The sequence below is a fragment of the Osmerus mordax genome, chromosome 18 (assembly GCF_038355195.1).
Source record: "Osmerus mordax isolate fOsmMor3 chromosome 18, fOsmMor3.pri, whole genome shotgun sequence".
In the NCBI taxonomy this organism is placed as follows: Eukaryota; Metazoa; Chordata; class Actinopteri; order Osmeriformes; family Osmeridae; genus Osmerus; species Osmerus mordax.
In genome coordinates this window covers 2,847,446-2,875,098 of record NC_090067.1, presented here as the reverse complement: position 1 = coordinate 2,875,098, position 27,653 = coordinate 2,847,446, and the positions used below count along the sequence as shown (strand labels likewise).

Sequence of the window (27,653 nt, the reverse complement as noted above, 5' to 3'; positions counted from 1 at the left end):
ACATACACACACACACTCTCACGCATTCACACACTAACACACACACTCACTCACACACAGAAGTCCCATCTGCCCTCGGCAGGACCACCAATCAGAGCCTTAGCCATGCAGCAGCCACAGCAGCCTGTGTGATTGGCTGAGATTGGATTTCTGTCTCTAACCACCAGGCTGATTTACGTAAATGTTTTTGTGGCCTGCATGTGTCTGTGTGCATATGTGTATATACCTTCTGCAGACTAGGGAGCAGTGTGTGTGTGTGTGTGCGTGTGTTTTACTTCTAATGGTTAACCTCCACAGATTACATAATTAAGAGAGACTGAGTGAGTGGTGTTTCCTTGTGTGTGCTTTCATCCTTCCATGTGTGTTGTCCATCTGTGTATGTGAGAGTGTGTGTGTATTTGTGTGGTTGTGTTTGTGTCCTAGTGTCTGTGTGTGTGTGTGTGTGTGTGTGTGTGTGTGTGTGTGTGTGTGTGTGTGTGTGTGTGTGTGTGTGTGTGTGTGTGTGTGTGTGTGTATGGCCGCATTTCCACCACAGGAACTTTACCCTGGAACTAAGATCGTTCCCTGGAACTCGTTGCATTTCAATCAGGAGAGACCTGGATGAGAAAACTGATATTTATTTTACAAAGATGCTGGAATTAACAACAGGTGTTTGGCGCTTAGGCCCCGATGGGGAATTCAATGATCAATGGGCTTCAGCCCTGCAACCGAAAGAATCCCCCATGGAGTCCAGGCACTGGTGGCGGCAGCGGCAGCCGACAACCCAGCCAGACAGAGAGGCCAGGTGGCGACGGGGAGGTGGAGGGTCGCTCACAGGGGTAGCATGGACAAACTAAACAGGGAGAGAAACACATTTAAAGGCACAGCATCAGTATAGGCTAGCGAAGGAGGCATGGCACTGTACTAATCGATAGAGAGCGCGGCTAATCGAGCATAGAACCCCGATGACAGCCCCTGCATAGAGGTAGAGGGAAAGGAGAGTGCGTGCGTATAGCGGGGGGAGTGTGTAGTGAGACATAACGTGTGCAGAGTTCGGTTTTGCCTGACTGAACTTGCACTAAGCTTCATTTTCACCACAGGACCCACGTTCTAAATTGAATTCCGCAGAGCAAAAATTAGGAACCATTAAGACCCTGCTCTGGGGATGGTTCTTGCTATAATACTGGAACTTTGGGGTGGGGCTTGCAGTGCTGAACATTTCTTTGCAGCATTCAAGTATTTCAACCGATTTTCCAACCACCATTTAAAAGTTGTGTGGCCACGAGAACATACAATAGCTGGACCGACAACAAAGTCTAAGGGTATGTCCCAAAACCCATACTAGTATACTATCATACTATTTATTTTGCCAGAACAGGATTTTGTATGTCCCAATACATAGCATGTCAAATGCAGTATGCCAAAATACCAGGATGTCCTATTGCATCTGGTTGCATTTTGCAGGATGCAAGCCAGCGTGCTTCTCTGGCTTTTCTGAGCCACAATCCTCTGCACAATGGAAGGTGCCCTCTGACAGTATGTGTGTTAAACTGACATACTTCTCTGGTCAGCTCTGCGATTTTTTGAATCTCCAAGGTAAAAAATGTAGCACCAATCATTTCTTTTTACAACTTTCAAATGTTGTGCCCTGAGCTGGGACGGATGTATGACCAAGAGGGTCAAGTTGAAGCCGCAACGTTGTGACATAGTAGTTTGTCCCAGTTGTATGCAGACTGGATGCAGCAGTACTTTGTAAGAGCTGCTGCAGGCCTGCTAAAAGTAAAAATAAAAATGATGTGATTTGGGACGCAGGGCCTTATTTATGCTGAGCACGAAATCCAGAGGCAATTAGAATTGGCGACCGCAGTGATAAAGTGTATTCTAAAATCTCTGGCATGTTAGAGTTCAGAAAAATGTTCACGCCGCAAAATATTTATATTTCCGTACGCTATATATATATATATATATATGCAGAATATATCTGCATTCTGCATCTGCTAATTTGCCAATTTTTCTGGGGAAAGTTTTTGTGGTGGAAACACTGCTAACAACCGGCTGAAGAACCTTCTAGATCCTTGAAAAGGAGTACTGGGGAGAACAAGTTAGGGGCTTGTGGTGGAAACGAGGCTTATGTGTGTGTCAGAGAGTGGGTGTCTATGTAAGAGGGCATGCATGTCTGTATGTGTATGTGTTTGTGTGCGTGTGTGCGTGTCTATATATGTGCGTGTCTTTGTGTGCACATGCTTGCATGCGTGTGTGCAGGCATGTGTCTGTGTGTGTGTCGCGTGTGTGTGTCTGTGTGTGTGGAGGATTAGTCTTCTCTCCCCAACCTCCTACTGGCTGATTATCCTGAGGAAGACAAGACGACAGCGCCTCAGTGAAAGATGAAAGAAGACAGCATCCGATTCTGTTGTTCTTTCTTCTTTTTTTGCCGTTCATCCTTTCTTTATTAATGAAGCAACAGAGACTTATTTGGGTCCAATTAGGTTTATTGGGGATTAAACTGTACAGTCGTTGATCCAGAACCATGCACCCAGCCTGCATAACTAGCAAGGCTGAGTCTGTGTGCGTGTGTGTGGGAAATAATGAGTATCAGAAAGATCGCGGGCAGAAAATACTGCTGTGGACACAGTATTTTAGGATACCTTTCTACTATGTACTATTTCATGTCTCTCACAAAAACTGATAACAGGCCACATTACGTTCCACCTCTTTATATTGAAAAATATAAAAGTATGTTGGTTTAATCATAGCTAAACTAACAGTGCCACTAGCTAGACACAATGTCCCTACCCAGCATGTCCCTACAGGAGGCACACTATCAACAGCTCCGAAATATGAATTTAACTGTCTGGCAAAGCGGATGCATTTTCATACATTTGATTTTGCATTAGTTATATTCGATACAACATGGTTTGTATGTGTTTTTTCATGCCTGGCTGCAACCAAATTTCCCGCTAGTGGGATGAAATTTGACGAACATAACCTGCACATGTTTGCATTGTTAAGCCTTCAGAGCAGGTAGAATGAAGGAGGGTCTCATACCTCAAACGTTAAAGAAAATATAAATCTCTGGCACCGAATACACAGTCTGTAGCATACGCACTTAACCAAATACAAAACAATAATGCATGGAAATTCCTATGAGTGACTCCTTATGTGGGTTGATGGAATCTCCCACAATTTAACTCTGTCACAAGTGTGTGTTAGGGTTCAGTGAATGTGCATGGGGACTGTGCCTGAAAGCTAACTAGCGGACTGGCTGACAAAAGCTGAATGGCTAACTAGCTTAGTGGCCAACTAGCTGACTGGCTAACTAGCTGACTGGCTAACTAGCTGACTGGCCAACTAGCTGACTGGCTAACTAGCTGACTGGCTAACTAGCTTAGTGGCCAACTAGCTGACTGGCTAACTGGCTAAATAGCTTAGTGGCCAACTAGCTGACTGGCTAACTAGCTGACTGGCTAACTAGCTTAGTGGCCAACTAGCTGACTGGCTAACAAGCTGACTGGCTAACTAGCAGAGTAGTTGGCTAGTTGAGTGGGTAACTATAGGAATGGCTGGCTAGCCGACTACCTGGCTGACTAAGTAGCTAACTAGTTAAGTAGCCTAACTTGCAGACTAGCTGGCTGACTAGCTAACTGTCTAGCTAACAAGTTGACTAGCGTTGGTGTTGTTGCGTTGTCAACAGGACAGACCAGGCTGTACTTTAGTATGACTCACTCATTAATGCCTGGAACACTGCTGGATGTAGCCTACTCTGTCATTGCCAGCAGCCATTAGAAAGGTGTCAAGCAGGCAGATTAGGTAGGTAGACTCACGTGCACAGCAGTGAGACATTGACGGACACAATGTTTACATCCTCAAGCCCCTTCTAATGTACTACACTCTATGGTATTGTAACCTTCACTGTGATCTCTCTCTTTTGTGTGTGTGCAGAGTGTGAAAATCTTGACCTACAGGGAACCACAAAACCCAGAGTATAAGGAGTTTGTCTCTCAGTTGAAGACAGACGCCGGGGACAAGTTCAACTTCACCATCGACAACTCACTGGTGAGACTTGGGGACGGGGGGTTGGATGGGGGAAGGGAGGGTAGATGGACGGAGAAAGAGAGGCAACGGGAGGGGAAGGGATGGAGAGGGAGAGATATTTTTCATTGGATGTGTTCAGATTCCTTAGCTATTGACATTTGGGTGGGATGCGAACCGGAGACTTTAAAAAAAAAAAATTTTTATTTCCTTTTATCAAATGCAGTCATACAGTACATCCAATCATTTTTAACATGAAATTAAGTGCCACGGGTACAATTCTTAGGCTAGTGGGGTTAACAGTCCATGGATGTCTTGGGCACAAGACATCCGGATCCAGGCATATCAGAATTGAGTTACACATTAACATTGTCCACAAACACAATACACCACACATGACGTTACATTCAGACAGTCAAACAGCAAATGTCAATTGCTTAAAAGGAAAAACAAAGAAATACATATATGCGAACCGTACACTTGATCGGCACTTGCATGCTCGACCACTGCGATCCACCTACCAGGAAAAGAGGGACTGAGTTGAGGGATGAATGGAGTCGCGGAAGGAGAGGGGATGGAAAGATGGAGGGATGGAAACGTTGTGATTGGAGGAAAGGTCTTCCTGCAATAGCAGTCTCTGGCAGTGAAGGTTACTGCTATCCATCCCTCTGCTGATCCAGACGCCCTTGCCTAGTGTTGACACACACACGCACACACACGCACACACACGTGCACACACGTGCACACACACACACACACGTGCACACACATGCAGGGACAGGGACCTTCTGTATGTCTGTCGGGAGGTTAGAGAAGGGTCTGCTGGTCTCAGGGGAGTCTATACAGTTTTTTCGTGTTGTTTTTTTTAACACACACACTCACTCACACACACACACACACACACACCACACACACACATGGCTAGACTGCTCTGGGACTCTAAACCCAAACAAATATTGCCCTGAGTTATGATCATGCGTGTCTAACAAGCCAACCCCCCCACCCCCCCTCTCCCAGCCCTTCACCTAGAACAACGCTGGAAACATTTAAACGGATATTTACTGAATAGTTTATGAATTAACTCCCCTCCTCCCTCCCTCCATCACACCCCCCCCCCCCCCACCCCCCCAGCTCATCTTGATCACGGCCTTCTCCTATGACGGTGTTGTTAACTCCTCCTCCCTCCCCTCCCCGTCCCTCCCCTCTCCCCCCCAGATCAATGTGATTGCGGGCTCCTTCTATGACGGAGTGATGCTCTACTCTCACGTCCTGAATGAGACTCTGGAGCAGACCGGGGGGCTCCGCCCACACGGTGATGTCATCACCAAGAGGATGTGGAACAGGACCTACCACGGTCAGTCACGCACACGCACGAACACACAGACACACACACACACAGACAGTCACACACACTCAGAGTTATAGATACAGTCAGTTATACACACACAGAGTTATATTATTGGATTGTATACATGAGTGTTTGGCCAAACATACAATTAAGTAGCTGCACTCAGCTATCGAAGCAGCTGGTTGCCATGGGGACAAAAGCATCTGTTCCGGCAAGTTCTAAAGGAGACAGGGTTCTGCTCTGCTTAATCTCTGCGCCTAGAAATGATGTCATAACCTCTCATCAGACACAGAGTATCTGGTTCCTCTGCCTCATACTGGTGATCCACTCTCAGTTACACACACGTGTGTGTGTGCGCGTGATTGCGTGAGTGTGTATGTGACTCTGTGTATGTGTGTTTGCTTGACTGTTGTGGATCGGATGCCCAGAGAGACAGGAACTCTGTTTACTAAAGGAAAAGACAGAGGGGGGGGGAGGAGAGAGGGGGTAGGGACCGAGAGAGGAGGGACAGATAGAGGGATGGAGGCAAAAAAAAGACACCTTGAAATGGGATAGAGAGAGACAGATATGGAGACAGATGGAAAGATAAGACATCATCAGGATGGAGAAAGAGACAGAGGAGGAGAGACGAGAGGAGTGATCGAGTTGAACAGGCTGCAAGAGAGAGAGAGATAGAAAGCAAGGGATGGAGAGAAAGAGAGTAGAGGGGGTGATAGAGTGTAAGAGACACTGTGAGAGATACATCGTGTTTGAGAACAGATTGAGTCTATCAGTCTGGTCTCTATGAGCTGGGACTGATCTTACGGCCCAGGGAACACACACACACACACCGACAGTCACATTCAGATACACACACACAAACTCAGTCACACTCAGGTACACACATACTGACAGTCAAACTCAGATACACGCACACTAACTCAGTCACACTCAGGTACACGCACGCTCGCATACATACACACACAGTCATTCAGATACACATGCACACACTAGGATACACTCACACACTCACTCACACACACACGCTTATTGACCAGTGTTGATCTGAACCAGGGACTTCTCCCTCTGGGAGTTCTGATAGCACAGAGCCAAGTTACACAAGACAGCATGACATGTGTGTGTGTCTGAATGGATTTCATCTCCTCTCCTGTCCTCTCCCTGTGTGTGTGTGTGTGTGTGTGTGTGTGTGTGTGTGTGTGTGTGTGTGTGTGTGTGTGTGTGTGTGTGTGTGTGTGTGTGTAAGTGTATGTGTGTAAGAGTATGTGTGTAAGAGTACGTGTGTGTGTTAAGGGTGTTTTTATAATGCAGGCTGGTGTGGCTGAAAGGAGTAAACACTCTGTGACATGAGATAATACATAGAGGGTCACCATACCAGATGAGGAATGTGTGTGTGTCTGTGTGTTGGTGTGTGTTGGTGTGCGTGTGTGTGAAAGAGTGTGTGAAGCGCCAGGCTTAAATTTAGCAAAATTAGACATGGTGCTTCAGTTGTGATTCCATCCTCCCTTCTCTCCTCTCCCTTCCTCTCTCCCTCTGTGTTTGCACTGTGTGTGTCTGTGTGTGAGAGAGAGATAAATAGAGATTAGACACAGAGAGCAGTTAAAGTGAATTAGCTATTAATTTGGTGAATGGAATTGAAGGGAGTGTGGTCTAGAACCTCACCAAGGTCCTGATGAGGGTGGAATGTAGAGAACCTTCTAGAACATGAACATTGGACAATAATCACATCCAGAGTGGAGGAGGGGTGAGGGGAGAGAAGGAGGAGGGGTGGGGGAGAGATAGAGGGAGGAGGGGTGGGGGAGAGATAGAGGGAGAGAGAGATGGAGGAGGGGTGGTGGAGAGAGAGATGAAGGAGGGGTGGGGGAGAGATAGAGGGAGAGAGAGATGGAGGGGAAAAGCGAGGGTACATGGGTGATGCAAGGGAGTGAATGAGAGAGAAATATCAACTCCAAAGACAAAGCCGTTAGCAAACAGAATGCGGCGGTGTGGAAAGAGAGAGTTCTTGACAGACTTCAGGCTCGTTAAAGGGTTCCTGAGGTTGGCTCACCAGGAACCTTCTGGATCCAGGTGTGATGTCTGCACTGACCACCCTCCGGCTCCACCCACCACCCTCCGCTCCCAAGAACAGACAAACAGCAGACAGAGAGGGAGGCCCGTCACAGAGTGTGTGTGTTTACGTGAGTCTGTGTGTGTGTGTGTGCGCGCGTGTGTGTGAGGACACAGCAGGAGCAGGATAATAGGGGCTGAATCTAATAAAGAGAAAACAGAGAGTGCTGTTTATCTCCAACATCTGTGACCACCTCACACTGCCTTCGTCATAGCCTCTTTCTCTCTCTCTCTGTCTCTCTCTCTCTTTCTCTTTCTCTCTCTCTCTCTCTCTCTCTCTCTCTCTCTCTCTCTCTCTCACTCACTCATTCTCACGCTCTCACACACACACATTCTATTTTTTCTTGTTTAAAGACCCCCTCTGCCCTCCCCTACCTCCCTCCCTTTCTTCCTTCCTCCCTTCCATCCCTTCCATTTTTACATTTGTATTTATTTAGAAAATGCTCTTATCCAGGGTGAGGGTGGAAGAGGAGGAAAGGGGATTGCTCAGGTTTGACCCTTTTCTACCTCCTGAGTCCTTTCCCCTCCTCCCTCTCTTCCTCCCTCTCTACCTCCAGAGTCCTCTCCCCTCCTCCCTCTCTTCCTCCCTCTCTCCTCCGGTCTGTGTGGTGTATACACACATCACACACATACACCTGACATAGACACACACATACAAACCTACAAACTCTCTCACACACACAGCACACACGCTCCTCGCCACCAAAGCGTTCACCTTTGACTGGTACAGTCTTGTCCATGTGTAATCGATAGGGTGTTAGCTGATTAGACGGGTGCAGGGTTATCTGACTAGTCTGGGTCAAACGAGGGTCATAGAGAATCCTAGGTTGACAGGAGATGAAAAATGGATAGCATTCATCTGTGTGTCGTGTGTGTGATGTGTGTGTGTGGTGTGTTTGAGTGTGTATGTGTATGTGATGTGTTTGTGTGTGTATGTGTATGTGATGTGTTTGTGTGTGAGGTGTGTGTGTGTGTGTGTTTGTTTGTGTGTGTGATGTGTGGGTGTGTATGGGTGTGTGTATGTTTGTGTGTGATGTGTGTGTGTGGTATGTGTGTATGTTCTGCATCATACAGGGATTCTCTGGTTTCTCTCTTCATCTTTCTATCTGTCTTAAATTCAAATGTTTTTACTTGCAGAGCAAATTACACAAAACAAATAAAGTGAAACGTTTGAAATAGATCAGCATTAATTGTATTATGCCATTAAAATGATTTATAATCAGTGATTATCAGATAGGAGACTACCCTCATGTGAACTCTGTGTTCACGCTCTCCTTTTCTCATCCTCTCTCTCCCTCTCTCCTACTCTCTCCTACTCTCTCTCTCTCTATCTCTCCCTCCATCTAAAAAGGCATCATTAGTGACAAGCAGACGGAATTAGTGAACAGCCAGCGTAAACAAATGGACCATATTCCTGTTATACTGTTCTGTCAGCTCTTTTCCTTTTTTCTCTCTGCTCCCTAGTACTCTATCATTCTCTCCTGTTCTCTCCTGTTCTCCTTCCTCTTCTCTTCTCCTCTCTCCTTCACTCTTCTCTCTCCTCTCCTCTCTTGTCCTCTCCCCTCCTCTTGTTTTTCTATTAAATGAGAAGCAGTAACAGCCCAGTCCCACCAACTAGCCTTGAAAATCCCATAAAATACCCCAGCTCACACACACACACACACTTTATTGACTCCCTCTCCCAGGAGAAGGACCCTCTCATGTATTTCAGTATCCTGACACCCTCCCAGGGGTGACAATTGGACTCCATCTAGATCCTGTCACACACACTCACACACACATTTTCACAGACACACACACAAACACATACTCTCACACACACATTCTCACAGACACAAACACACACACACACACACACTCACACACACACACACACACACATACACACAATGACACACACTCACATAGACACACTCACACATCTCTGATTATATCGGTCATCCACTGCAGCTGGTGCCAGCACGTGTCACTTCTCCTGTCCGGGGGACACACTTCCTGTCAGGGACACACACTTCCTGTCGCAGTCCACCCTGACTCTGAGGAGCAGCCATCTTGTTTCTCGCTACCAGTGTTTTTCCACTGTACCAGCCAGGTTCTGGTTCTGGGTGTGTGTGAAAGAGTATGTGTTTGTATGTCTGTGTGTTTGAGTGTGTGAAAGAGAGTGTGTGTGTGTTTGTACATATATGTGTGTTCTGTGTACATATGATAATAATAGTTTTATTACAGCAGCAGAAGGCTGGCCACATTGTTCAACAAACCAGTCCTTCTAAGGTTGCCGGGGAATATTCTGTACTTTTCCACTCCTATTTTCTCTCTCTGTCCCTCTCTCTCCCCCTCTCTCTCCTTCTCTTTCTTTTCTCTCTCTTTCCTTCTCATTCTCTCTCTCTTCCCCTCTGTCTCTCTCTCTCTCTTTGTCCCCCTCTCTCACCCTCTCTCTTTTTCTCTCTCCCTCTCTATCTCTCTCTCTCTTTTTTTCAAGGCGGGAAATCTGTGCCTTAATGCCGCTTCACAGTTCTGTGTAAAAGGTACGAACACAGAATGAGGAGTCATTGTTGAACCAGCATGAAGCCGGCAGTGGAGGCAGTCACAGAGCTGAATCATTTCTGTGTAAAAGGAACAACCACTACACACTCTAATAACCACACTGACATTGCGCCTCGGTTTTTCCGTAACATCGGCATGCTATCTAAAATCTCACACTGGGCGGCATTATGCTGCGTACGTTTGGTTCAGTTACAGTAAATAAGTGAAAGCTGGCATAATGGCTGGTCTTCTTTTTGGCAATATTGCGGGATCTCTGTGTGAAAGGGACTTCTCTCTCTGTCTCTCTCTCCATATCTTTCCCACCGCCGCTGTGTCTGTCTTTCTCTCTTTCTACCCCCTTCCCTTTCACACTGCCCCCCACACATCATCCGTGTCTACCTCTCACTCTCCCTCCCTCTCTCACTCTCTCTCCCTCTCTCCCTCTCTCTCTCTCACTGTGTGACAGTGCAGATTTTTCAAGAAGGAGATAATCAGTTGTATTTATAAGAAAACACTCCCTGTACCGGACACACTACTGACGGACATGCACACACACGCACACACACACACACACACACTTCAGCTCAACAGCTGGCATTATGAAAAGAGAGAGAATGAGCATCTGTGAAAGCTTGAGTGGCCTAGAAGACATCTCTTTGACTAGCTGAGAGCATATTGTTTAAGACAGAAGAAGAGTGGTGATACCATAGAAGGCCATGCTGTGTAATAGGTGTTTCAACAGTAAATAAACAAAGTCATCTGGATACATTCAATATGCTGATAAAACGTATTTAGTCTCTACAGTACAGAGTAGTTACAGATGAGTATAGACCAGTACAGACCTGTACAGACTAGTCACAGACTATTATAGACCTTTACAGACTAGGTAGAGACCAGTTTAGACCATTAGAGACCTGAACTTTATTAGACATTATTACCCTGTTCCTATGCCCATATGGTCATTGTTTTATTGAAGTCATTTTACAGACTAAATGTTTCACGTCGGTTTTAATCTCTGTTCTATTTCTGTTTAGTTCTTATGATTGGTTGTTTGGCTTGTTAAATTGATTCAATTCTTGTCAAAACGTTTACTAATTTATTTATTATTGTGTTTTCTAATTGCAAGGCTTTGTTTAATGGTTTTGCTTCTAGAAAAGGAAAAAAGAAAATTAACTACTTCTAAACACCCTCTGTGCACACGCTCAGTTGAGCTCTATTGACATTAGCTAAGTGCTTCGCAGACTAACCCACCAATCACATGGCCTCCTGCTCAGCCAATCAGGGTCCTACAGACAGCCCCCACAGCTGGGGCCATAGACTGTAAAAAGAATGGTCTCTGCTTCCTCCCACCACAAAAATGAAGCCCAAATATCCCGGATACCGGTGCTGCCATCTTGCGCTGGTGATGTCATTTGGAGCCAGAGTCTGCGCAGTAGTGATCAGGTGGTGGAGCCTCGGTATCAAGATCCCACCCATACACTCGCCTGACCCAATCGCGAGCACATACTAACCTCTTTTATATCCTAAAATAAGAAATTAAAAACAAAAATGAACACTTGAACAAACATCACCGTGATGAGAACGACTTACAATGACAGAAACTGTCTTTGGATAAAACGTATTTGACGTGCACTTAGATTTTTTTGTTTGGCTCTTGTCTCATCCGCTAACATGGAGGGGGCGGGACTTATGACCTGTACTGCAGCCAGCCACCAGGGGGCGATTGAGATGTTTTGGATTTGTGTTCCACAGTAGTGCTTCCTAGTGTGAATGTGACTCTCTTCCTGACATTGAGGATTCTTTTATCACAACCATCATTTTTGTTAGATGTCGTTCGACTTCCATGGCTAAACTTTGGCAGGCGGCTGTAGGACGAGATCATCTGTGTAGAATGAGGATCTACCTTCTGTGTCATGGAGAGGAAGGCCTGTGCTAGATGATTCATTCAAATGTTTAATAGAGCGGAACTTAAATTACAACCATGGTCGACTTCCACTTAATGATCTCACGTCTTCTCTCCAATGCCACATGGAGGTAGTCTCTAATAGAGTACAAACGTTTTCCTTTTTTTTTCCGTTTTCCTTTTTTTTGTTCGATGTAATAAATCAAATCAAATAATTTGGTTGTTTAGGATAAAAGCACCACAGGCCTTTGTTTTGTGCTTTGAGGGACTGGATCTTTGTTGCCAATTCTTCGGTGATTGGAAATCAAGGGGGGGTTGGTTGTTCTTGTCAGGGCTAAATTCAGAAGGTTTTCAAGGATGCACGAACGCTCTTTTGAATCAAATATAACTTGTTTTATTTGAGCTTAAAGCAGGTGTACAATTGGTGCGCATTGAGCATAAAGAGAGCAGAGAGCAAAATCCAGTCGACCATTGATACAGAAATATTGCAAAACATTCCCCCCAACCCCCACCCCACCCCATGAATGTCAACAACTGATCTTAAAATCCCTATCTTTTTTTCTATTCTGATACACAAATGTATTTTGTGACAAGCTCTCCTCATGCAAGCTTTCCATGCTTAGATCCTATGGGGCTCTAGTTCCTTAGTTGGAGGTATCATTCTGACCTCCTTCCCCCACCCTTTCAGAGAGCAAAATTGAGAACATGTTTACCAGGTTATTCTAAAGGGAAGTGGGTCTAAGGTCATCTCCTAGTTTCTTTCTTACCATGCTGTGCTACAACTGGATTGTTATTTAAGGAAATCATTTCTTATGTGTCAACATAATGTAGTTGGGTTTTACTTTCACTTTCTCCACAACAATCTTAATGGTTATTTCTATTCATATTAGCTGTTTGATTGTTAGATTTAGGTTTGTATTTTCTGGTGAGATGTCTTCATATAGATTTTCAAAATGTTTTTTCCAGATTTCCCTATTTTGGATGGGTGGTACTCCTGTTCTCATGTCTTTCTACATATCCAATGATTGGTTTTGGTAAATTGAGTGTTCAATTATCTGTTTTTATCATAGTTTGTTTAGTTCCTTTTGAATGTTTCTGCACTTTTAGTCAAATCATTTTACATTTAGTAATTTAGCAGACGCTGTTATCCAGAGCAACTTACAGTAAGTACAGGGACATTCCCCCCAAGGCAAGTAGAGTAAAGTGCCTTACCCAAGGACACAACGTCTTTTGCACGGCCAGGAATCGAACCGGCAACCTTCTGATTAATAGCCCGATTCCCTAACCGCTCAGCCATCTGACCCCTGATTTGTATTTCATTTTGCATTATTGTGAAAGATCCAGAAATTGTGAAAGATTATTGCTGACAGCCAGCATATCGGTGTCATGTGGATTGTAATCACAGAAACATTCATTTTTGTTCATCACTTTGGCAGCTGTGAATTTGTTGTCAACCGCTTTTACATTTTCGAAGGCTTATACAGAGTGATTCTATTGGGGTCCATGTCAGTGACTACACTGCATCAAAATGCTGAGGAATATTTCAATCTCACTAGAGATTCTCTCTCTCTCCCTCCCCCCTCTCGCCCCACATTTCAAGTCCCTTTTTGGCGTGTAAAGAATATTTCAAATATTGGCAAAGCAAGCATACTGTACATGCAGCACTCTCTCTCTCTTTCTCTTTCTCTCCCTCCTTTCTACTTATCTCTCTCTGTCATTCTCTCTATCTTTCTTTCACCCTCTCTCAATTGAATTTCAAGTGGCTTCTTGGCATGTTAGGAGATGGTTCAGTTATTGGCAGAGCAAACAATCTGTGCAGTATTATGGCTGAGGTGATAGTGATGCACCAGCCAGGTTTATTCCAGGACACAGCTGTTGTACCTGTTTCAGAACAGTAGCTCTGTAGTTCTACTGTACTTCAAACACCATACGTTTCTTTTGAGGCTTTTCACAAACCGTAAGTCACCACATAAAATTTTGTAGCTTTTTTCTACATACATGCTACAGACACTCTCTCTCTCTCTAAATTAATTGAATTCAATTCTAGTGACAGGAAATAACAAATGTCCATGTTGCCAAAGCAACAGTGGAACTACAGAAAGATTTATTAACGATAAATCATCACAACCTTAGCCATACTGTACACACACCTATCTGTGTGTTCAAATGTCTTCCTCCAGAGCTGTCTCCACCTCCCCTGAGAGCAGAGAGCTCTCTGCTCTCAGGGGAGGGGAGTCTGTCCTCTCCTGGCTCCTCCTGCTCACTGGCTGACTTCTAATGTCTTCCTTAGTTTTGGATCAGACAGTTGAGTTTTTGATGTTTAGGTAGTCTGCCATTGTGTACTGTCTGTTTAGATCCAAACAGCATTTGTGTTTCCTCCATTTTTGTGTAATTCCTTTCAAACAAATAATGTAGTGTTCTTTTTTGTTACTTGTATCTGTTTGGCCAGATTGAGTGAGTGCTGTCCTGAGGTGTTGTGGGGAAGCTTGGTGGACTGAGCCTCAGGTCCAGGCTGAGGGCACTTTTATCTATGTGTTCCTCTTGACAGTTCAGGGCTTGGTGGTGGTTGTAGCAGGGTTTTTTTTTTTTTATGATGGTAAAACATTTCAGCCTAACGTTAGCCTAATTTAGCTCTGCGTTAATTAATCGTAGTTTTCTTCTGTGCTCTGAGGATACTCCTGCAAAGCTCTGTGTGAAGAGTTTTGATGGGGTGTTTACCCCGTTTTTCAAAGTCTTTGGCCCAGTTTTCCCGACATGGATTAAACCAAGTCGTATAGGAAGAGAAAAATTAAATGGAAATCTCCATTGAAATGTTTTAGTCTAAGACTAGGCTTAATCCATGTCTGGGAAACTGGGCCTTGGTGTGTTAAAGGAACCCACACTACACTACCATATAGTGCAATAAGTTAGATTGTGGATTTCATGATTTTTGACCATGTACTAATTGGAATATTTACATTAGATAGTTTTACAGAATAGAATGCTCCTCTGCCTCAATGCTTCATCATATTTACAGCCACGTTAAAATGACCTGTGGACGTTTTTGTTTTCACCCAAATATGTGTAGGTATGTTTGTGTTTGATGACAGTGGAGCCCAATGAGAAAGTATATTTATTTCCTTGACATCTGAATTGTTTTTCTTTCTTCAAATTGATGGTGAGGGCGAGATCTAGGAGAAGCACCAGGTCGCTGGCAAAAATTAGGACTTTAATTTCTGAATGGTTTATAATGAGACCCGGTGCTTTTGATTGATCTCATTTATTAGTCGGTTCAGTGATATGAATATGAAATAGACTGGGACTCATAATTGCAATCTTGCTGTACTCCTCGTCTTCGGGGGAAGAAGGATGTTTGCTACCTAAGTTACTGCATACTTGTTGTTTTTGTGTCTAGTTTTTTTTTCTGTAATGTGTTTTTCCTCTCACGCCGCTTTCAATTAGTTTGGATACAATTTTCTTTTTGCCAAATTGACTGAAATGCTTTTTCAAAATCAATATAGCAGGAACAAATTTAGTTTTTTGTCACGTTTATCAATTATAATATGTCCATGTGATTGTTGACAATTAGGTACAAAGTCTGTTATTTATTATAGCACAGAATACCTTCCCCAGCTACTGACACAGATTCCCCGATAGTGTGATTATGTGTATCAAATGTATCTACCTTTTTGAATATAGGTGTTATCAGTCCTCGGTTCTAGATATAACGGAAATATTCCACACTCAAAACTATGTTAAATAGTTTTGTATGGTAGCTTTGAAATTGTTGTCTGTGTGTGCAATAATTTAATTCAGAAGTACATCAGAACCGCAGATCATTCTGTTTCAGGGCCTGTAATTTAACCTATCACTCTTTCTTGTTTTTTTGGGGTAGTCCAATGAGTTTGATGGTTTTTAATTGTTTGTTCTAATTTATGAAGTTTGTGTCTTTTTTTCGAATTCATCGTGACTTGTAGACTACATACTTGTGACTGTAGAATTGTTCAAAGTGATTCTGTCATATGTCTCTGTTTCAATTCTTCTTGCTGTTTTTTGGTGAGAGATTTCCAACGGTCCCAGAAGTTATTAGAATGACTTGGTTTAATAATAATATTAAGTTGGTGTGTGACATGTTGATCTTTTTCTGTTCAGAGTTTTTTTTTGTATTCCCTCAGCACAGATTCTTACACTCACATCTTTCTTAGTTTTTTTTATGTTTTAAGAAGATTATTAGATTCAGATATACTTTTTTACACCCCCTACTGCAAGATTTACACCCTCTCTATTGCTGGGATACTTTTTAGCCAGGTAGTTTTCTAGAATGGCCGGATTGTTTTGTTTGCCAAGCGCTTTTTGATAAACGTCCTTGCTAATAGTAGTGCCCTTATAGGGCTTTTTCGTACAATATAATTTATTAGGAATAGTTCCTATATGATTTGTTTTTGCCCTTTTGAGGTAAAAGAAAATCTTTCTCAGTCTTGTTGTTCCTGAGCTGGGAGTGGGAGCCCCGGTCCCTTCCTGTTCCCACGTCCCATCATGCACCTCTTCACACGACTCCTCCATTACCCACAACCCCCTGGGCACCAGCAGGGAGCCTCTACATTCACAACATATGGCTCTGTTATGGTCCTCTGTACGTGTGTGTGTCTATGTGTTTGAGTGTGTGTGTCTGTGTGTCTGTGTGTGGGTGTCCATGTGTGTGTGTCTGAGAGAAAGAGGAGGACGAGAGGGAGGAGGAAGAAAGGGGGGAGAGGAGAGGGAGAGAGAGAGAGAGAGAGAGAGAGAGGACGAGAGGGAGGAGGGAGAGAGGGAGAGGATAGAGAGATGAATAGGGGGAGAAGCGGATTTGGGAGAGGGAAACAAGAGAGGAGGGAAAGAGGGAGAGGGGGAGATGGGGAGAAGGGAGGCAACATAGGTGGGAGAGGAGAGTACCAAACAGAAATGGGGGTGAGCAGGAAGTAGATTTTACAGGCCTCCTCTGTGACTTCCTGTTCGACTCTGACAGTTATATGAGACCCCAAGTGTGTGTGTGTGTGTGTGTGTGTGTGTGTTTGTGTGAGAGAGAGTGTGCATGTGTGTGTGTGTGAATGTGTGTGGGGGTGTATGTTTGTGTATCCTATGTTTTTTGTGTGACTTTTCTCATCAATCTAGTGTGTCCACTCACTGTCACACACACACACACACATCCCAGATACCAGGAGACTGACGCAGGGAGTTGAGTTTCAGTGAGACTCTGGTTACACTGACTAATGGTTCAAGGGGGTCTGTGTGTGTGTGCATCTCTTCCTCTTCTCTTCTCTCCTCTCCCTTGCTTAATCTGTGTTCATCATCAGGACCCCTGCCTGGCACACACACACACACACACACACACAGCTGCGGGAGTCAGATGGCTGAGTGGTGAGGGAATCGGGCTAGTAATCCGAAGGTTGCCAGTTCGATTCCCGGTCATGCCAACTGACGTTGTGTCCTTGGGCAAGGCACTTCACCCTACTTGCCTCGGGGGAATGTCCCTCTACTTACTGTAAGTGGCTCTGGATAAGAGCGTCTGCTAAATGACTAAATGTAAATGTAAAATGTAAGCTGCGTGGTAGGGGAGTGCTGTGAATGATTACTCACTGATGTGCTGTTTGGACCTGTGTTCATCAGACCAGTACTTGGAGAAGAGTGTGCCTGTGAGTGTTTGTGTGTGAGCCTGTGAGTGTGTGTCCTGGTGTGTGCGTGTGTGTGTGTGTGTGTACTGTCAGGATGGGCCCTCCAGATCAGCTCGTACACAGATACCACATCACACAGCTTTCAGCTGCACATTTTTAAGAGTACCACTCACCCTTACTCTACCTCCCCCCTGCCTCCCTCCCTCCCTCCTGTCCTCCCCTGCCTCCCTCTCTTTCTCACTCCCTCCTTCTCTCTCTCTCTTTCTCCCTCTCCTCCCCATCCTCTGTCTCTCCAACGTCCTCTATCTCTCCCTCTCCTCCCTCGCTTCTCTCTCTCCTTGTCCTTCTTCTCTCCCTCCCCCCATCCTCCTCTCTGTCTCCCCCTTCCCCCCTCCCTCTCCATCCCCCAGGAGTAACAGGGCTGGTGGATATAGATGAGAATGGTGATCGGGAGATAGACTTTGCTCTCTGGGATATGACTGATACAGACACCGGAGTCTTCCAGGTACGCCACTTCCTGTTTCCTTACATCTACTTCCTGCTCACCTCTTCTCTCTCCCTCTCTACTCTTTCTCTCCTTCCTCCCCTCTCTCCTCCTCTCCTCCCTCTCTCTCTCTCCTCTCATACTCTGTTTCTCTACTGTCGCTCCCTCTCTTCTACCCTCTCTCTGTCTTCTCTTTCGCTCTCTCCTGTCTCTCTATTTCGCTCCTCCCTTTATTCTACCCATCCCTCTCTTTCTCTCTTTTCTCTCTCTCTTCTCTTGCCTACTCCCTCCCTCCCTCTCCTCTCTATCCTGCCCTCACCATACATTTCAGATTCAGATTGTGTGTGTGTATAACATCTGTGTGTGTGTGTATAACAGCTGTGTGTGTGTATAACAGCTGTGTATGTGTATAACCCCCCTCCAGATTGTGTGTGTGTATAACACTGGGAGGAAGAAGTTGCTTCTGCAACCAGGAATGGTGATCCAGTGGCCAGGAGGCTCCGCCCCCCAGGACATCCCTGACTGTGGCTTCAAGAACGACAACGTGGCCTGCCTCGCCCGTACGTACCCTTCTGACTCTAACCTGTCTCTATACTGCCTCACCCGTACGTACCCTTCTGACTTGAACCTGCCTCTATACTGCCTCACCCGTACGTACCCTTCTGACTTGAACCTGCCTCTATACTGCCTCGCCCGTACGTACCCTTCTGACTCTAACCTGCCTCTATACTGCCTCGCCCGTAAGTACCCTTCTGACTCTAACCTGCCTTTATACTGCCTCGCCCGTACGTACCCTTCTGACTCTAACCGGCCTCTATACTCCCTCGCCCGTACGTACCCTTCTGACTCTAATCTGTGAGCTGCCTCTAAACTGTTTCTACACTGCCTCACCCATATGGACCATACCGCAATGCCTTTCTATAACACACACAGAGAAGCTGCTGCCTCAGTCCACTTACACACACACACACACACACACTTATTGAAAAGGTGTTTTTGACCCATGTGCTCCAGATGTCTCTCCCACTCAGGACAGTAACCCAAGTCCTATGAAACATCAGAGCAGATTCACCATGGAAACGGTTTCTTTGTTTCTGTGTGTGTGTGTGTGTGTGTCTCCTCCTCAGGCACAGTGACCATGCACCAGATGGTGGCTGTGGTGGTGTGCTTCATCCTCGTCATCATCGTCACTGTCACCATCTTCATCTACAGGTCAGTACACGCTAAACTATGAGAGGCCGTATAGGCCTTAATTCATACTTGGTCTCACATACACGCCATGACCTCACATATATACCATTATACCCTCACATATATACCATTATACTCTCACGTATATACCATTATACTCTCACATATATACCATTATACTCTCACGTATATACCATTATACTCTCACATATATACCATTATACTCTCACATATATACCATTATACTCTCACATACCATTATACTCTTGCATATAAACTACTTGGTCTCACATACAACACCATAACCTCACATATATACCATTATACTCTCACATATATACCATTATACTCTCACATATGTACCATTATACTCTCACATATATACCATTATACTCTCACATATATACCATTATACTCTTGCACATAAACTACTTGGTCTCACATATACACCATTATACTCTCACATATACACCATTATACTCTTGCACTTAAACTGGCATACTCTCTTACACACACAAAAATACCCTCTTATATGCACCATCTTACTAAAGTATGACAATATATGTAAGAGACACATAGTATGTGTGAAACAGAATGTTAGTATATGTACGAGAATAACAGGATGAGTAAGAGAGAATACTTGTCTATGTGAGAGAGAATACTTGTCTATGTGAGAGAGAATACTTGTCTATGTGAGAGAGAATACTTGTCTTTGTGAAAGAGAATACTTGTCTATATGAGAGAGAATACTTGTCTATGTGAGAGAGTTTGATTGAAACGGAAGGCAGTTTGATTGAAAAGGAAGTAGTACTGAATTCTCAGTTCCTGATTGGCTTACACATGAAGAAGGATTTGGGGTAGATGTAGCTAACGCCCACCTTCCCTATCAAGACGAGACTGAGTGACATGACAAGATGGATTCATTAATAACATTTTGCATACTCCAAATCCTGCGCCACATTGTCAGAAATGTTGTATCAAAGACGACAGCCATACACGGGGGCTGTTTCTAACGCTAACGTTGACAATGAAATGCGCTGGCTCTTCAGACCTGGGTCAGGTGCATCAAGGAGCGCCAGCAGCCCTCTGTCAGGAGCTAGTCTAGCCAACTTAATGCAAGTGATGGCGCAATCCCAATATCAAACTCAGTATTTCGGTTAAGACTAACTCCTGACAGAGTGCTGCTGCCGCTCCGTGATGCACCTGATCCAGGTCTGAAGAGCCGGCGCATTTCCTCGTTAGCGTTAGAAATAGCCACTGTGGATGGCTGTCGTCTTTGATTCCAAAATTTCTGACAACGATTCAAGCAAATCCACTAAAAAACTCAAATGTAGAATTCCATAGTTGTTTAGGAAGCTATACCGATCCCCACTACTTGAGTCAAAAGTCCTAGATCAGTTTTTCAATTTATGAAACAAACAATTATTTAAATTAAAGCCAATGCCTTTGTGAATACCGTCCCGTGGCACTGGGGTTTTAACCGTTGACGTCTTTAATTAGCCGAGTGGTCTTTACACCCTTGGCTACTAACCTAAACTTCAATGCCACAACCTGAACTTGATGTCAATCTGTTCACAACATTTTTCAGTTGGGACTTTTAAGATCCTATTTGAGTGTAGGCCCCTATGCCCGATGAGTGCCCGCACCCATTCACTGCAACGAAATAGCTTCATAGATCCGACTCGGAATCTGAGCTTAGAGACGCTTGACAAAAAAATGTGTCTGGCGTGTGGTGCGTTTTGGAATTGTTAATGTGATGTGTTCCCATCGTATTTAAGACGAAATAGTTTACAAAGAAGAGGTTTGTTAATGTGACTGTATACATATCTCACTCATACTGGCTAATCAGCTAACATGTTAAAGTAGCCTAGTCTACATCCAAAGTCGCTGTCGTGAAACTAGCCTCATTTTCACAAAAAGCTTCGAGGTAAAATTAAAAACCTTTAAAAACGTCTACATTTAGCAAATATTATTGTGCACAAGTATTTTAGTATAGTTAATATGTAATTTAATTCCATAATTTCCCCAGGAATAACTTTAAAAACGTATTTCAGGAACGGGTCTTCCCTACAATAACGCCGCAGCATTTGGAGTATTCAAAATGTTATTAATGAGTCCAATGGCTTCAGCAGCCCACTCTCTGCCATCTTGTCATGTCACTCAGTTTCGTCCTGATAGGGAAGGTGGTTGTTCGCTACATCTACCCCAAATCCTTCTTCTTCATGTGTAAGGAACTGAGAATTCAGTACTACTTCCTTTTCAATCAAACTGCCTTCCGTTTCAATCGAACTCTCTCACATACACAAGTATTCTCTCTCATATAGACAAGTATTCTCTCTCACATAGACAAGTATACTCTCTCACATAGACAAGTATTCTCCCTCACATAGACAAGTATACTCTCTCACATAGACAAGTATTCTCTCTCACATAGACAAGTATTCTCTCTCACATAGATAAGTATTCTCTCTTACACATCCTGTTATTCTCTTACATATAGTAACATTCTGTTTCACACATACTATTTGTCTCTTACATATATTGTCATACTTTAGTATGATGGTGCATATGTAAATATGCCATAAGACGGTATTTTTGTGTGTGTAAGAGAGTATGCCAGTTTATGTGCAAGAGTATAATGGTGTATATGTGAGAGTATAATAGTGTATATGTGAGAGTATAATAGTGTACATGTGAGAGTATAATGGTGTATATGTGAGAGTATAATGGTGTATATGTGAGAGTATAATAGTGTATATGTGAGAGTATAATGGTATATATGTGAGAGTATAGTGGTATATATGTGAGAGTATAATGGTATATATGTGAAAGTATAATGGTATATATGTGAGGTCATGGCGTTTATGTGAGAGTATAATGGTGTATATGTGAGAGTATAATGGTATATACGTGAGAGTATAATGGTATATACGTGAGAGTATAATGGTATATACGTGAGGGTATAATGGTATATATGTGAGGTCATGGCGTGTATGTGAGATCAAGTATGAATTAAGGCCTATACGGCCTCTCATACTAAACACATGCTCACACACCCACGCACACACACACACACTCACAGACACACACACGTTGTCACTCACTCAAACGCGCTTGTACATTCACACACGCATACCTACGCCGACATAGGTACGTGCACATTCTTCCACCCACACACATTTCTGACAACGGGATCTGGAACTCTCCTCCTAACCCCTCACCTCTACCTCTTTCCATCTCTCCTTTCTCCTATCTCTCTCTCCTCCCAACCCCTCACCTCTACCTCTCCTTTCTCCTCCCTCTCTCGGTTCCCTCTACTCTCCTTCCGTCTCTCCTCTTTCTATTTCTCGACTCATGCTCTCTCCCCTTGCTCGCCCCCTCTCACTCCTCCCTCTCTCTTTGTTTCTGCTGTGTTCTCTCACTAACTTCTCTCTCTCGCTGTACATCCTCACTCTTTCCCACTTTCATCTCCACCCCTCCCCCCCCCGCCTGCTCCACTCCTACCCTCTCACTTTCTTTGTTCCTTATTGATTTATCTGTCCATCCCTTCCTCTTCTCTGTCGCCGTCTCTCTCTCGCCACTTGCGTCATTTGTCTCTCCCCTCCTCCAGGTCCATCCATCCCTCCCTCCCTCTCTCTCTCTCTCTCTCTCTCTCTCTCTCTCTCTCTCTCTCTCTCTCTCTCTCTCTCTCTCTCTCTCTCCCCCTATCTCTCTCTCCCCCTCTCTCTCTCTCTCTCTCTCTCTCACTCCCTCCTCTCTCACTCTCTCCCTCTCTCTCTCCTCTCCCCCTCTCCCTCCCTCCCCCCCTCTCCTTCCCTCCCTCCCACCCTCCCTCCCTCCCACCCTCCCTCCCACCCTCCCTCCCTCCCTCCCTCCCTCCATCCCTCCTCTCCTGTGTGCTGTATTACGGGGAGGTGACAGGGAGAGAGTGTCTTAGCGATGAATCACCTCAGCTCTGCTTTCGCACCTCTCCATTCATCCCTCCTTCTTTCCTACTCTCTCAGTCTTTCTCTCTCTCTGTTCCGGTCTTCCTTCCTTCCTTCATCTCTCTGTATCCCTGCCCCCTCTCTCATCTCTCTCACCACCTCCTCCCTCTCTATCCTGCTTCATTATTGGAAGCTGTTAGAGCACTTCCTGTATATCTATTGTCCACTTTGTTATACCTCCAGCCGAGTGCTGCTCAAGGTCGCAAACAGCTGGTAGCTGTTGTGTGGGTGTGCGAGTAAATGTGTGTGTGTGTGAGTTTAGAGGCGCAGACAGTTTCACATGGACACAACCCTAACTAACGTATCCAATGTAATACTGTAAATCCCTGGTAGAATGATTCCATCTTTCCTCTCTCCCCTTTCTCCTCTCTACCTCTCCTCTTTCCGCTTCCTTCTCTCTTAACTCTTCCACCTCTATAGAGAGCACCTCTCCTCCTGTTTTCTTAGCCTTCCTGATCCATAAAACACATGGTGATATTGCTATGTTGTGACAGTGTTATATACTGTGTACCTTGTTACTTATTTCCTAGTAGACACACACGTTCTGCTTACATTTCCCAGCATTGCTTCACATCTATGAAACTAAAACACCTGACGTTGACATGTCTGTGAGGAACTGCCGTTCATCTGTCTACTGTATCTATGTATCTATCAATATAAACATGTATCTATGTAATTATCTATGTATATATATCTATCTATTTATCTATCTATCCATCATCTATCTAGTAATGCCTTAGCCCTACTTCTTACTCTGCCTCCCCCCCCCTCCCTCCTCCCTCATCCCCCTCCCTGCTCCCCCCTCCCTCCCCCCCCCCCCTCCCTGAACAGGAAGCTGAAGCTGGAGAGTGAGCTGGCTGCTCAGCTGTGGAGGATCCATTGGGAGGACATCCAGATGAACAACATGGAGAAGGTTCTACGCAGGGCCTGCAGCAGACTGACCATCTCCATGGTACACACACACACATACAGACACATACACACATACACATACACACAGACACACAGACACACACACATACACTCACTATACTCACTCACACACATCTCATACACACGTACCACACATCAGTGGTTCTCAATCCTGGTCTAGTCCTAACTGCCCTGCATGTTCTACAGATGTCCCTGCTCCAACACACCTGCTTCAAATGAATGGGTCGTTATCTAGCCAGGTAATGACCCATTCATTTGAATAAGGTGTTTTGAAGCAGGGAAACAACTAGAACATGCAGGGGGGGGAGGCACGAGGACCAGGACTGAGACCCACTGCCATACACACACTCACACAAACACACACGCACATCCCATACACATGGACACCATACACACACTTATTAAGGTCTACAAATGCCTTGTCTCTGTCATTCAGAGAGGCTCCAACTATGGCTCCCTGTTGACCATGGAGGGAAACTTCCAGATCTACGCCAAGACAGGCTACTACAAGGTAGAGAACACATGACCACACACACCTGCATGATTGGTTGTGATTCAGCTCTACAGAACATGTGTGTGTGACATCTTCTTGTTCCCCAGGGCAACATCACGGCCATTAAATACGTCAACAACAAGAAACGCATTGAACTGACCCGGAAGGTGCTCTTTGAGCTCAAACATGTGAGTTCTGAAAGGAGTGTGTGTGTGTGTGTATGTATGTGCAGGAGTGTGTGTGAATGAATGTGTAGGAGCATGTGTGTGTGTGTGTGTAGTTGTGCAGGTATGTCTGTGTTGATGTTTGAAGGTCTTTTATTTTAGATGTATTGATGTCCTCCTCTCCTAACCTACACTTGACTGGTCTGGTCTAGTATGGTAACTGGTCTGGTAACTGGTCTGGTCTATTCTGCAGATGCGTGATGTCCAGAATGAACACCTGACCCGCTTCATAGGAGCCTGCATCGATCCTCCCAACATCTGCATCATCACCGAGTACTGTCCTAGAGGCAGCCTGCAGGTACCACTGCTCTCCTCTCCTCCTCTACCCTCTCCTCCTCTCTTCTCCCCTCTTAGCTTCTCCTCTCCTCTCTTCTCCCCTCCTCACTTCTCCCCTCCTCTTCCCTCCTCTCCTACTCTACACTCACATCCTCTCCCCGCCCCTCCTCTGCCCTCTCCTCCTCTCCCCTCCCCTGTTGAGAATGCAGTGACACACTGCAATTTGATGAGGAGTACAATAAGAAATGCATCCTCTGCTTGCACGTCACCCCGTCATGTGGAGTGTGGGATGTGTATGTGCACATTCATGTTACAGTTATTCCAAAAGGACATGAACAGCCATACACAACAATCTAAATGTTTTATAGAGCTCACGTTGATTTAACCAAACATCCCCCCCAAAATTATATAATTCCCTCCCAAACTTTTTAAAATGTATATAATTCAGGTGTGGTCTGACATTACACCTCCATGGTACCATTGGGTGCATTATATTTGACTTGAGTGCACACCAGCTTGGCTGTAACAAACACGCAACATAAATAGCTGTAACATACTCGGTGTATGCTAGCTCTTTAATGCTATAACTAACCCAAAGTGAGCCTGCTCCACCAGCTCATCAAAGGTCCCGTTCTAATGGGTAGTCATTGAACAGGTCGCCTACAGTTTGTGTGGGTGTGTGTGAATGTATGTGCTATCAGTATAGTACCTCCCCCTGTGTGTATGTGCTGTATGTGTGTCTGTGTGTGTCTGTGTGTTTCTTCTATAGACTGTTATGGATATTATGGCGCAAGATTAGGGTTGATCTCTGCATGACCTTTATATGCCAGGTACATGTCACTGAATATATAACTGTTATTTATGTATAATAGTTATATTAAGATGTAACAGAGCTCATGGTGTGTGTGTGTGTGTGTGTCTGTAAATGCATGTGTATGTGTGTGTGTCTATGTGTGTGTCTCTATGTGTGTGTATGTGTGTGTGTATATGTGTGTGTGTATGTGTCTATGTGTGTGTATGTGTGTGTATGTGTGTGTGCCTGTAAATGAATGGGGGTGTGTGTGTATGTGTGTGTGTGTGTGTTCGACAGGATCTCATGGAGAGTGATAGCATCACCTTGGACTGGATGTTTCGATACTCACTCATCAACGACATTGTGAAGGTAAACACACACACACACACACTCTCTCTTAGTCCACACACACCTACACACACACACCGACACACCTCCCCCCAGTTTGAATACTCACACCCTCCCCCAGACTACCTACATCTCATCATGAGTACATTGAGCCCAGTCCTAATCCCTGTGTATGAGTGTGATATGTGTTTATAATGTCAGGGATTTCCTGGAATCCCCCTGCGACAGGTAGACAGAAGCATCACATCTAAAGGACGGGCAGGTGGAGAAGGAGGGGAGGATGAGAGGATGAGGAGAGGGGGAAGGAGGGGAGAGAGGAGATGAGAGGAGAGGAGGATGAGAGGATGAGGAGAGGGGGAGGAGGGGAGAGATGAGATGAGAGGAGGAAAGGAACGGATGGTGAGATGATGTAGAGAAAGAGAGGTGCCAGAGGATTCAAGAAAAGAGAGGTGTAGTGTTGAGGTTGAATTCCAGAGTGCATGTGGAACCAGTGTTGAAAGAATCTCTGTAGTTGAGAGATTATTCGTGTAGATGAGAGATCATCTCTGCAGATGAGATTATTAGTTGAGAGATTGTCTGTAGATGAGAGATTATTATGGTAGTTGAGAGATCACGTCTGCAGATTACAAAGAAGAAAACTGAAGGCCTTCCAACACCTGTTACACAAAAACCAACAATGAACTGGGAGGCAAGGAGAGAAAGAGAGATGAAGGAGAGAAGAGATGAAGGAGAGAAGAGATGAAGGAGAGAAGAGTTGAAGGAGAGAAGAGATGAAGGAGAGAAGAGTTGAAGGAGAGAAGAGATGAAGGAGAGAAGAGATGAAGGAGAGAAGAGATGAAGGAGAGAAGAGTTGAAGGAGAGAAGAGATGAAGGAGAGAAGAGATGAAGGAGAGAAGAGTTGAAGGAGAGAAGAGATGAAGGAGAGAAGAGATGAAGGAGAGAAGAGATGAAGGAGAGAAGAGTTGAAGGAGAGAAGAGATGAAGGAGAGAAGAGATGAAGGAGAGAAGAGTTGAAGGAGAGAAGAGATGAAGGAGAGAAGAGATGAAGGAGAGAAGAGTTGAAGGAGAGAAGAGATGAAGGAGAGAAGAGATGAAGGAGAGAAGAGATGAAGGAGAGAAGAGATGAAGGAGAGAAGAGTTGAAGGAGAGAAGAGATGAAGGACAGAAGAGATGAAGGAGAGAAGAGTTGAAGGAGAGAAGAGATGAAGGAGAGAAGAGATGAAGGAGAGAAGAGATGAAGTAGAGAAGAGTTGAAGGAGAGAAGAGATGAAGGAGAGAAGAGATGAAGGAGAGAAGAGTTGAAGGAGAGAAGAGATGAAGGAGAGAAAAGATGAAGGAGAGAAGAGTTGAAGGAGAGAAGAGATGAAGGAGAGAAGAGATGAAGGAGAGAAGAGATGAAGGAGAGAAGAG

General features: G+C 44.7%; 1 protein-coding gene across 1 annotated transcript in view; it reads left to right on the top strand.

Annotated features, from left to right (window-relative positions):
* Nucleotides 1-27,653, top strand: part of npr1a (natriuretic peptide receptor 1a) — a 57,450-nt gene that overhangs the window by 18,464 nt on the left and 11,333 nt on the right. The window contains exons 4-13 of the mRNA XM_067255400.1: nucleotides 3,919-4,032; nucleotides 5,224-5,362; nucleotides 17,926-18,020; nucleotides 18,424-18,559; nucleotides 19,127-19,211; nucleotides 24,008-24,128; nucleotides 24,546-24,620; nucleotides 24,710-24,790; nucleotides 25,020-25,124; nucleotides 26,193-26,264. Coding sequence (XP_067111501.1) covers nucleotides 3,919-4,032; nucleotides 5,224-5,362; nucleotides 17,926-18,020; nucleotides 18,424-18,559; nucleotides 19,127-19,211; nucleotides 24,008-24,128; nucleotides 24,546-24,620; nucleotides 24,710-24,790; nucleotides 25,020-25,124; nucleotides 26,193-26,264 — 1,023 coding nt within the window. The remainder of the gene's footprint in view (nucleotides 1-3,918; nucleotides 4,033-5,223; nucleotides 5,363-17,925; nucleotides 18,021-18,423; nucleotides 18,560-19,126; nucleotides 19,212-24,007; nucleotides 24,129-24,545; nucleotides 24,621-24,709; nucleotides 24,791-25,019; nucleotides 25,125-26,192; nucleotides 26,265-27,653) is intronic.